General features: G+C 46.0%; 1 protein-coding gene across 3 annotated transcripts in view; it reads left to right on the plus strand.

Annotated features, from left to right (window-relative positions):
- RAN (RAN, member RAS oncogene family) overlaps positions 1-12310 on the plus strand; it is a 77750-nt gene that overhangs the window by 17586 nt on the left and 47854 nt on the right. For all 3 annotated transcript variants that reach the window (XM_029619581.1, XM_029619583.1, XM_029619582.1), the window contains one exon: positions 4463-4547. In XM_029619581.1, coding sequence (XP_029475441.1) covers positions 4463-4547 — 85 coding nt within the window. The remainder of the gene's footprint in view (positions 1-4462; positions 4548-12310) is intronic.

Below are 12310 nucleotides of genomic sequence, written 5' to 3' on the forward strand. Positions count from 1 at the left end.
AAACAAGGAGCCCTAGACTCCCTCAGTCTCACCATAAGACTTCTAAACTCATTGGGATTTCTAATTACTCCAAATCCCATTTGATGCAGTCTCACCATCTCTCCTTTATAGGAGCAGACCTAGACACGACACTAACCAAAGCATTCTTACCCGACGAACGCACGATTACGCTGTCCAACCTTGCCAGCTCTATCTGCTGTCGGGAAAAGAGCCTCTGGCCACCTACTCAAGTTGCTCGTCCATATGGTATCAACAGTCCACGTCATCCCAATGGCACGCCTCGCCATGAGTGACACAGTGGACTCTAAAAGCTCAGTAGCAATAAGCTACTCAACTACTTTCATCCCTGGTACACAGAACAAGCCAGCTTAATCTGTCCCTTGCCTGATGGACACACAAAGCCAACTTACACATGGGTCTTCCTTTCCAGCAACCAGCTCCTCAGGTGTCCTTAACCACAGACTCTTCCAACCTAGGTTTGGGGAGCCTGTGTCCAAGGCCTTCAAACTCAAGGGACTTGGACAACAGCCAAAGCAGCCTCTCAGATCAACTTTCTGGAGCTTTGGGCGATGCGGTACACCCTTTATGCATTCCAGGGCTGCCTCTCCAACAAAGTTGTCTTGATTCAAACAGACAACCAAGTTGCAATGTGGTACCTGAACAAACAGGAGGCAGCACAGATTTGGACTGGGTCCTGTTGCATTCCATACTTCTGCGAGCCACTTATCTAGCAGGTACACAGAATGCACTGGCGGACCGCTTCAGCTGATGTTTCCAGCCCCACGAATAGTCTCTGGATTCCTCTGTCACGAGCAGAATCTTCCACCAGTGGGGTCAGCTGACAATCTACCTCTTTGCATCCAGTAAGAACCACAAAGTGGAATGCTTATGCTCTCTGCACAGGGATCGACAAGCACCAACCATGGATGCCTTCGCCCGCCCCTGGAACACAGGCCTGCTATAAGCATATCCTCTGATTCCACTAATAAGCAAGACTCTCGTGAAGCTGCAACAGGACTGAGGCTTGATACTCATAGCCCTGTATTGGCCATGCCAAGTTTGGTTCCCCATACTTCTCTACCTCTGTCCAGAAGCTCATTCGCCTGGGCACGTTGCCCAACCTCATAACAGAATCACAGCAAGCTACACCACCCGAACCTCCAGACCCTGTCTCTGCCTGGATGTTGAAAGGTTGATACTACAATCACTCAATCTTTCTAGTGACATCTCTCAAGTCCTCATAGCCTCACGGAAGCCTTCCACGCAGAAGTTTTACCGCTCTAAATGGAAGAGGTTTACCTTGTGGTACACACAGAAGGGCTTGGATCCCTTTTCTTGCCCCACATTGAATCTGTTGGACTATCTCTGCTACCTCTTGGAATCTGGTCTCCAGATGTCCTCTGAGTACACCTTAGTGCTGTCTGCTTACCATCAAGGAGTAGGGGATGCTCTGATAAAGGGGTTGAGCTGTTATCAGGGCATTTGAGCCCTTCATGAGAGGCTTATAGCTCAAGCCTCCTCTATGGCTACCGGAGGTGGCATGGAACCTCAGTTGTCCTGGCACAACTCATGCACACCCCTTTTGAGCCCTTGCACTCCTGCAAGCTCAAGATACCTTACATGGAAAGTACTTTTCCTAGTAGCCATCACTTCTGCTTGCAGAGTGAGTTACAGGCCCTTGTGACCTACTCACCATACACAAGGTTCCTCCATGATGAGGTGGCTCTCCGCACTCACTCTAAATTCCTTCCTAAAGTGGTAACTGATTTCCACTCTTATCTGTCCATAGTCTTGCCCATTTTCTTCCCAAGGCCTCATGCTCACTCAGGTGAGCGAGCTCTGCACACTTTGAACTGTAAGCATGTTCTTGCATTTTATTTAGACCGCACTGCAGTACATAGGAAGTCCACCCATCTTTGTTTCATAGAAACATAGAAACATAGAAATGACGGCAGAAGAAGACCAAACGGCCCATCCAGTCTGCCCAGCAAGCTTCACACATTTTTTTCTCTCATACTTATCTGTTTCTTTTAGCTCTTGGTTCTATTTCCCTTCCTCCCCTACCATTAATGTAGAGAGCAGTGATGGAGCTGCATTCAAGTGAAATATCTAGCTTGATTAGTTAGGGGGTAGTAGGGGTAGTAACCGCCGCAATAAGCAAGCTACACCCATGCTTATTTGTTTTAACCCAGACTGTTATACAGCCCTTATTGGTTGTTTTTCTTCTCCCCTGCTGTTGAAGCAGAGAGCTATGCTGGATATGCATCTAAAGTGAAGTATCAGGCACATTTGGTTTGGGGTAGTAACCGCCGTAACAAGCCAGCTACTCCCGGCTTTGTGAGTGCAAATCCTTTTTTCCACATTTCCTCTTGCTGTTGAAGCTTAGAGTGATGTTGGAGTCACAGTAACCATGTGTATGTTTATTGAATAAGGGTATTGTGTCCAGGCAGTAGCCATCATTCTGGCGAGTCACCCACTCTTCATTGGCGGCCTCTTGACTTTATGGATCCACAGTGTTTATCCCACGCCCCTTTGAAGTCCTTCACAGTTCCGGTCTTCACCACTTCCTCCGGAAGGGCATTCCAGGCATCCACCACCCTCTCCATGAAGAAATACTTCCTGACATTGGTTCTGAATCTTCCTCCCTGGAGCTTCAAATCGTGACCCCTGGTTCTGCTGATTTTTTTCTTATGGTAAAGGTTTGTCGTTGCCTTTGGATCATTAAAACCTTTCAAGTATCTGAAAGTCTGTATCATATCTCCTCTTTTGATAAAAATAGACTTGGAGTTGCAGTGGGCAAGCAGACACTCTCCAGCTGGTTGGTAGACTGCATTACATTCTGCTACCTGCAAGCAGGCCTTCTGCTGCAGGGACGAGTGAAGGCACATTCCATCAGAGCCATGACAACGTCAGTAGCACACTACTGTTCAGTACAGATTGGCAACATCTGCAGAGCTATGACATGGAGCTCTTGCCACACCTTAGCAGCTCACTACTGTCTAGACAAGGCTGGACAACATGACTCTCTGGCCAATCTGTCCTAAGGAATTTATTCCCAGTGTAGAAACCCAACTTTTCCTACCTCGACCTGCTGTGAATTTCAGGCTGCCTCATTGCCAACAGCACCATAGTTGTGCCTGTTGCACATTTTGAGTGCTGGTTGGCCTCCTATGTTATGAGTTGGCCTGTAGCTTGCTATTCACCCATATGTGAGAACTACCATCCTGCTTTTCCTGGGAGAGTTGCTTACCTGTAACATGTTCTCCAAGGACAGCAGGATGTTAGTCCTCACAAAACCCACCTGGCACCCCACGGTGTTGGGCTAGTTACCGTTTTCTTTTATTTTTCGCTCGTACTTTTGCTACAAATGAGACTGAAGGGGGGACTCCTGGTGGCTACAGGGTTAGTGGCATGCAGTATGTGCCAGTCAAAGTTCTAGAAACTTTGACAAAAGTGATCTGTGACAGGGCTCTATCTGATGTCACCTATATGTGAGGACTAACATCCTGCTGTCCTGGGAGAACACCTGTTACAGGTAAAGTCTGCTTTCTTTTGACGATCTCCTTTTAGCAGGCAGGTGGATTCTACATACATGAGATCTTAAGTTCTCAAGATCACTAGTGCTTTTAGGCCCTCATCTTTTGTTCTGTATGGTGTAATGTGGAAAGGTAAAGCAGTCTCATAGGCAATACTGGTGCACTGTATTAGAGGTAACTACAGTAGATTATATGGCTTCTAGCTTTCCTTTGTCAAAGCAACTAAATGCTCATTCCACAAGGGTGCAGGCTGTTTCCTGGGCAATGCTGCGATTAGTCTCTCCTTTAGAGATTTGTAAAGTGGCGAAGTGTAGTCCCTGCATGCTTTTTCTAAGCATAACCACCTAGATGATGCTGGGGTTCAAGAAGCTTTTCTTAATCTCACTAGTGTTGCAAGGGACTGGGGCAGCATCCTATCTTGTGAGGGAGTAGCTTGGGTTCATCTGCCTGGCCTTGTCTGACTGGATGAAGAGGTGAAATTAATTCTTACCTGCTAATTTCCTTTCCTTTAATACAGTCTGACAAGGCTAGGGCCTCCCTATACTGCTGGTGGCTTTGAGGTGTTTATACTTTCTATGCCTTGTAGGCAGGTAAGCAGAGTAAAGACCAGAATGAATATAATATATACTTTTGCTGCAGGTGAGTCATTTCTGGTTTATTTTTGGGAGTTTTTCTGCTTCCCTAATCTGGAAGTTTAATAGTTTAAAACAAAACAAAAAAAACCCCACAATAAGATTGTTTGAAAGTCGATGGTATTGTACTTGTCCACAGTTAGCGTGTTATAGGATACTGGCAGATTGTCAACACAGGTATAAGTTGACATTTGTGGCATGCATAATCCACTGGTCTGGCTTGGTCTGACTCTCTTAAAGGAAAGAATGATCAGGTAAGAAGTAATTTTGCCTCTGTTTGCCTATTTTCAATAGCTTGTCTTGGTTGGAGATGGTGGTACTGGCAAGACTACATTCGTGAAACGTCACTTGACTGGTGAATTTGAGAAGAAATATGTAGGTATGTGAGCAATTTTCAGTTTTTCAAACATTATAGACCTTGCCTACTAGAAGATTTTTTTTTTTATATTAGCCTTGTACACATTAAAATCTCCTTAATCACTGATTCATATTATATATAAATGTGTAAATGTACACAGTGATCTGCAAAAGTATTACTCCCTAAAAAAAATCAGATTTGCGTGGATCATAAATGGCACACAGATTGTTCCAGGCAGTATGCTTATTGCAAACCAGAATGTGCTTAAAGTAAACTTTCAAAGTCTCAATTCACTATTTCTTTGCATTTTTTGGTAAAATTCAAAACTGAAAAATGCTGTTTGTGTACGTATTCAATCCTTTCAGACTAGTATTTGGTAGAATCACCTTTTGCTGCAATAACAGCTTTAAGTCTGGGGTAAGTTTGTACACTGAGTGATTTTTTTTTTGCCCATTTTTCCTGTAGATTTGCTTTAGGTTCAGGTTAGTTGGATGATGCTTAGACTGCAATTTTCAAATAGTGCCACAAAATCCCACATTTTAGCTGGGTCACTCTGCTTTCTGGCAAGCTTCAGATGTGCTTTGAGGCTTTTCTTCAGTAATGGCTTCTTTCTAGCCACTTCCCATGCAGGCCAGTTGTATGCAGAGCTCTTGATATAGTTGACTGGGTGTACTTTCACTCCAGTGTCAGCTACTGAAAACAAAATCCTTCAAAGTGATTGGCCTGTGGCTTCCCTCACAAGTTTCCTTGCTCTGTTATTGTTTGTAAGGTTTTGGGTGGACCCTTGGACACTGTGGCAGATGACCGTGTCCACAGGGGGAATTCCCATGAGGGGTCACAGGTCAGGCTCAGCTTTGGACAAACACAGAATTATCTTTTATTAAACAGAGTTGAGAAGCCACCAGAGGTGGTGGTAGTGAGTAGAAATGAAGCCCAGCTGGGCTTGTAGTCCCTCAGGATACTGGAACAGTGATCCCTCAATAGCTGTGCTGTAGTGGAAAGAAACTGAGATAGTGGGTATAGTGGAGCATACACAGGGTTCTGGTATAGAGCCTCGTTGGTTGATTACTCACACAGTGGTTTCTCCCGGAAGGTAACACAGAAGCTGGAATAGAGGCAGGCCCTCAAGAAGCAAGTACCTGGTTCCAGGGAACAGCTCTGAGAGAATATAGATAACTCACTGATGGCAGTGGTTTTCTTCCAAGCAGAAGTGAGCTCAGGCAGTGAGTCTGGGAACATGGGCCTTCGGAGCGAGTACCGGTTCCAGACAGTGACCTGAAAGAGGCCCCCGAGGAGCGGGTACCCAGATTAAGTCCAATTAAGGAGAAGCAGAGTAGCTAGGTTTGGAGAGCGAATCCCATCCATAAGGAGTCCCTTCACCTTGCTAACTCGATTAGCTAGCAAACAGAGTAGGCTTTGGTATCCGGGATGTGTGACGTCCTCACAGGGGGATGCCCCTGAGGTTTGCGCCAAAGAGAATAAGAAGCAGGGTCGTGCAGCACGCATGCCCTATGGTTGCTGAACAACAATGCAGGATGCAGCACCCAAGCCGGACCGGGGATGGCAGGCAGACGCCGTGGGAGGAGTAACCAAAGAGGCAAGGAGGGCGGAATGGAGACGTTGGGCAGCGACAGTTGTAACACTCTGACAGTGTTTTGAGGGATGGCCTTGTCTAGGCAGTATCTGGATGGTATGATGCAGCTTCCATTACCTTACAATTGATCCAGCAGTGTTCACTGGGATATCCGGTGAACACTGGATATCAGTGTTGCCTTTTCCTATTTTGTGCATATCTATAGCTTTATCTCTAATTTTCTTAGAATGCTCTTCTGGTTTTTCATTTTCATCAGATTCTGTCTGATCAATGGTACTAGAATTAGAGGTTCCCTGTACATACCTAGATCAGTCCAGACTGCTGGTTTTGTCTCCCTTCCAGCAGATAGAGAAACTTTGAGAGCACCCCCTCTTAAATTGGTGTGCCACCTGCAGCTCTTCAGTATTTGTTTCCAGCAGATGGAGGTGGTGCAAAACCTGTGGTTCTGAGCCTTTGGGAGATGAGCTGGAGAAGACTGGACAGAGACAATCCTAAAGTCGTCTGCCTTTTTCAGAGGGAGGAACTTAGTCCCGTCATCCCACATGTCCTGGCAGAGCTGGGCATTGCAGCACCTCCAGTAGGACCCCAGCCTGGATATGGTGGACCCTGTCCTGGCAAGTTTATGGGCCCAGCTAAGACCTTTTCATTTCCTCAGATCCAGCAACTAATGGTCAGTGGGATACTCTAGAAGTGGGCCTGCATGTGGGTAGGGCTATGGACAAGCTTTACCCTGGAGCCTACTGAAGGTCCCGAAGGTGGATGCTTAGGTTTCTGCAGTCACCAAGAAGTCTACTATTCTGGTGGCCGGGGAAGCAGCCCTCAAATACTTCCAGGACAGGAAGCTCAAGGTCCACTGCATCTTTGAAATCTTGGCTCTGGGGATTCAGGTGGCTGGCTGTAGTAGCCTCTTGCTGAGGTTGGGCCTGAGATGGGTTCAACAGCTCTTACCAGGGCCTCCCTCCCCCCCCCCCCCCAAGGAGTCTGCTCAGAGCACTTAGAGGTGGTGGTGGCATATGGGGTGGATGCCTTATATGATCTCCTTTGGACCTCTAGAACTATAGTGTTGGCTATTTCAGCCAGGAGGCTCTTATAGTTGTGTAATTGGTGGTTGGATATTTCCTCTTAAGGCACAGCTTAATACACTCCCTTGCAAGGGAAAGCTTCTCTTTATTGGTACCCAGTGTCTGGGATTACTTGCGGGTCCTGGGATCCATGGTGTCAACTCTGGAATTGGTGCTGTGGGCCTTCACCTATGACACCCTTTCAGAGGGTGTTGTCCCTGTGGGATCCTATGTCTGAGGAGTTTAAAGTTCCCTTACCACTCAGAGTCCACCAGGTCCAGTCTCAGTTGGTGGCTGGTGCAAGACCACTTGAGGCACAGAGTGGATCTCAAGGTGCCTCAGTGGGAGATTGTGACTATGGATGCCAGTCTTGCCAGTTGGGGGGGGGAGGGGGTGTCGTTCAGCCCAGGGCCAATGGTCTCAGGAGGAGGAGACATGATCGATCAATCGCCTTGAGATGAGAGCAGTGTGCTTGGTGTTGAGTCTTTTTTAATTCTCCCAGTCTTGTACAACTGGGCAATGCGAGTACTGTCAGACAATGCAATGGCAGTGGCCTATATCAACTGTCAAGACAGGACCAGGAGTCACCTGGTAGCCTTGGAGGCAGCTCAGCTGATGACCTGGGCAGAACAAAATCTGTCTGTGCTGGCCGACATGCACGTGGGTTTTCTGAGCCGTCAGAGGCTAGACCCCAGAGAGTGGGAGCTCTGACAAAGCCATGAATCTCATCTCTCGCAGATGGGGTATCCCCCATCTGGACTTGATGGAGACTCACAGGAATGCCAAGGCTCCATGCTGCTTCAGTTGCCGGAGAGAACAGAGTGGAATGGGTCGCTGCCCTGGTACTCCTGTGGCTGAACACAGTCCTGCTTTTCCTCTGTAGCCTCTGATAGGGAAAGATTCTTCAAAGAATAGAGGTTCATCCTGGTCCGTTGACTTTGGCCTTGAAGACCTTGGTTTGCAGACCTGATCAATCTGGCAGTGGATGGCCCCCTGTGCCTGACTCATCTTTTGAACCTGCTATGGCAAGGACCTATATTTTTTGACCAGGCAGATTTGCTTCTGTCTAGTGGCATGGCTGAGGAAGAGAGGCTACCAGGAGGACACTACCACCCTGCTTTGAGCTCACAAGACACCTACATCCTGAACTTATGATAGGGTTTGGAAAGTCTTTGAATCCTGGTGTGAGGAGCAGAGTTCTTCCTTGGCCCAAATCCTAGCCTTTTTGCAGAAGGGCCTCACTAAGGGCTTGTCGTTTAATTCTCTTCAGGTGCAGGTGCCAGCCCTGGGGTGCCTCAGGGGCAAGGTTCAGGGTGCAACCCTAGCAGCACATCCAGATGTCAGTTTTCTTCACAGAGTGAAGCATTTGAATCCTCCAGTTCATCCTGTTTGTCCCTCCTGTCCTTAACTTAGTCCTTAGTCTTGTGTGAAGCTCCTTTTGAACCTCTTAGGAAGGCATTGTTGAAGGACTTGACTCTGAAAACGGTGTATTTGGTGATTTGTTCTTTTAGGAGAGTGTCACAGTTGCACGCTCTTGCCAGGAGCCTTTTTTTGTGGATTTCTGATTCTGGAGTCTATCAGAACAGTTCCCTCCTTTCTTCTGAAGGTGGTTTCGGCTTTTCACTTGTCAGTCGGTAGAATTACCAGCCTTCCCTAGTGCTGAAACAGCCAACTCATGCATGGGAATTGAGGCGCTTGATGTCATAAGGGTTCTCTTGTGTTACTTGGAGGCTAACTTTTCATCTCTTGGATCATCTTTGTCTTGTGGAGTGGCCCTAATGGGCCATAAAGCATCTAAAAGTCTAGCCTGCTGGCTGAAAGAGGCCATTGCTTCTGCTTACATTTGCCATGGTTGTGCTGTTCGGGAAGGTTTGAAGGCACATTCCATTCGGTCTCAGGCAGCTTCCTGGGCAGAAAAATCAGTTTTTCACCACAAATTTGCAGGGCAGTGACCTAAAAATTGTTGCATACCATTTGGACATCCAGGCTTCAGATGTCTCCAATTTCGGCAGCAGTGTTCAAGCTGGACTCTGATTCCCACCCCTTATAGGGCAGCTTGGGTACATCCCAGCAGTCTGGACTGATATGGGTGTACACAGGGAAAGGAAAATTGGTTTACCTGCTAATTTTCATAGTTGTAGTACCACAGTTCAGTCCAGATGCCTGCCCATTAGGGGTCTTCAGTTTCTGGAGAGTCCGCTCGCACTGTAGTATTTTTTTGTGGTCTGGTTATTTTTGTCCATGGAAGGAGGATATAAGGGTATCCTTATCTTATGCAGAAAACTTTTGTATATAGTTGGGAGTTACTTAATTCTCCTTGGTCATGACTTTGTTCCATAAAGTTTCATATCTGCTTGAATACGGTTTATACTGAAGAGCTGCAGGTGGCACACCAGTTTGAGGACTTTTAATTATATAGTATAACAATGTTCATTCTTATTAGGAACATTGTTTAAATCAGCCTCCCTGATACAGCCTATGAGGCAAAACACTGGCCAGCTTGTCGGAGGGTTTAAAGTGTGAATATATGAATCTTCTACATGTGAACTACTTTTGGAAGCAGGTGTGCTCATTTAAATCTTCAATGAGTGAAGATAATCATGTGCATTTTTCAAATAGAATACAAGACAATTTTTAAGAACAAAATTGTGAATTGCTGAAGTCTTAAAAAAAAAAAAAAAAAAGGACTTTGTGAATCAGTGTGGGAACCAGCGTAAGTCAAGGTGTTCCTGTTTCTAGTGATTTTCAAGAAGTGCATGGGAATAACTATTCCTGATATCAATTAATTTTTTTAAACCTTGTGATTTAAATAGTTTTTTAGAAATTCAATTAACATAAATCACATTAGTGATGTGGATAAAATAAGAGTGCAGTATAGTCTGTGTTTTTTTTTTTTTTTTGCTTTGCAAGTAACACTCCAACTGCCTTGATACATAGTTATGTAGAAAACCTGAAATTATTCACAGGTGGAGGCCAATTAGGGCAATCTTTCATCTATATAAACTTGCAGCTTACACATCACAGGGGTTGAATACTTATGCAAGCAGCATTTTTCAGTTAATTGTTTTTTGCAAAAACAGAAATATTCTGAGTGGTCAGACTGGCCTGCTGTTCCTGTGCACTACAGTGTGGAATACCTGGATCACCAGGTGTCTAGCATTCTTGGCCATTGTATAACAGTGATGCTTATATTTCTCTGAAATGCTCCCTGTTGTACTCACAGGACTCAGAACTCCGGAGTTACACTTCATGGATGAGACAGCACAGAGAAAAGAGATTTTAGTTTTGTAGGGAACTGGCCAATGTCTGGGGGAAGGGGGAGCCTGCCTTAACCAGGGTGGAACCAGGCTGCCGGGACTAGCTGGGACTAACCTAGTTTAAAAGCTTTTTTTTTTTTTTATATAGTGGTTCCCACACCTCTCCTGGAGGACCCCCAGCCAGTCTAGGTTTCAGGTTTCTCATTCTCAGTTAGTTAAAATGTATAAGTTCCTCATTCTCAGTTAATGTTAAAATGTAAAATATGACCCTCGTCATACTGTTCCAGTTGTTTTAATGTAAACCGATGTGATGTACCCCAATGAATGTCGGTATATAAAAGCAAATAAATAAATAAAATATACTGAGGCAGATTTTTAAAATTATGGGGAGGGGTGTACATTTGTGCACACTACCTGGCATGCACAAATGTACACCCGATTTTATAACATACGCATGTTATGAAATCCAGGGTCTGCACGTGCACCTTGCACGCACCGAGCCCTAGGGGAGGCCCAATGGCTTTCCCCGTTCCCTCCAAGGCCGCTCCGAAATCGGAGCGGCCTTGGAGGGGGGGGGGAAGGCTGATGTGCACGGAGCAGGAGAGGGACCTTGGGGTGATAGTATCTAATGATATGAAGTCTGCGAAACAATGCAACAAGGCGATAGCAAAAGCCAGAAGAATGCTGGGCTGCATAGAGAGGAATATCGAGTAAGAAAAGGGAAGTGATTATTCCCCTGTACAGGTCCTTGGTGAGGCCTCACCTGGAGTACTGTGTTCAGTTCTGGAGACCGTATCTTCAAAAAGACAAAGACAAGATGGAAGCGGTTCAGAGAAGGGCGACCAGGAAGGTGGAGGATCTTCATCGGATGACATACGAGGAGAGATTGAAGAATCTAAATATGTACACCCTGGAGGAGAGCAGGAGCAGAGGTGATATGATACAGACTTTCAGATACTTGAAAGGTTTTAATGATCCAAAGACAACGACAAACCTTTTCCGTAGGAAGAAAATCAGCAGAACCAGGGGTCACGATTTGAAGCTCCAGGGAGGAAGATTCAGAACCAATGTCAGGAAGTATTTCTTCACGGAGAGGGTGGTGGATGCCTGGAATGCCCTTCCGGAGGAAGTGGTGAAGACCAGAACTGTGAGGGACTTCAAAGGGGCGTGGGATAAACACTGTGGATCCATAAAGTCAAGAGACCGCCAATGTAGAGTGGGTGGCTCACCAGAAAGATGGCTACTGCCCGGAGACAATACCCTTATTAAATAAACATACAGATGCTTACTGTGACTCCAACATCGCTCTAAGCTTCAACGGCAAGAGGAAATGTGGAAAAAAGGATTTGCTATCACAAAGAGGGGAGTAGCTGGCTTGTTACGGCGGTTACTACCCCAAACCAAATAAGCCTAATACTTCACTTTCCAAGCATATACAGCATAGTTCTCTGCTTCAACGGCAGGGGAGAAGTAAAGAGGGTTCGCACTCACAAAGCGGGGAGTAGCTGGCTTATTACGGCGGTTACTACCCCAAACCAAATGTGCCTGATACTTCACTTTCGATGCATATCCAGCATGGCTCTCTGCTTCATGGCATGGGAGAGGCTGATACATCAAGCATTTCCAGCATAGCTCTCTGCTTCAACAGCAGGGGAATAAGAAAAGCTGAGGCTTCACGCATATCCAGAATAGCTTCAACTGCAGGGGAGAAGAAAAAAAAAAAAAAAAAAAGATTCGCACTCACAAAGCAGGGAGTAGCTGGCTTGTTACGGCGGTTACTACCCTAAACCAAAAGGGCCTGATACTTCACTTTCAATGCATAACCAGCATGGCTCTCCGCTTCAACGGCAGGAGAGAAGAAAAACAACCAAT

Source organism: Rhinatrema bivittatum, chromosome 11 (genome assembly GCF_901001135.1).
Source record: "Rhinatrema bivittatum chromosome 11, aRhiBiv1.1, whole genome shotgun sequence".
In the NCBI taxonomy this organism is placed as follows: Eukaryota; Metazoa; Chordata; class Amphibia; order Gymnophiona; family Rhinatrematidae; genus Rhinatrema; species Rhinatrema bivittatum.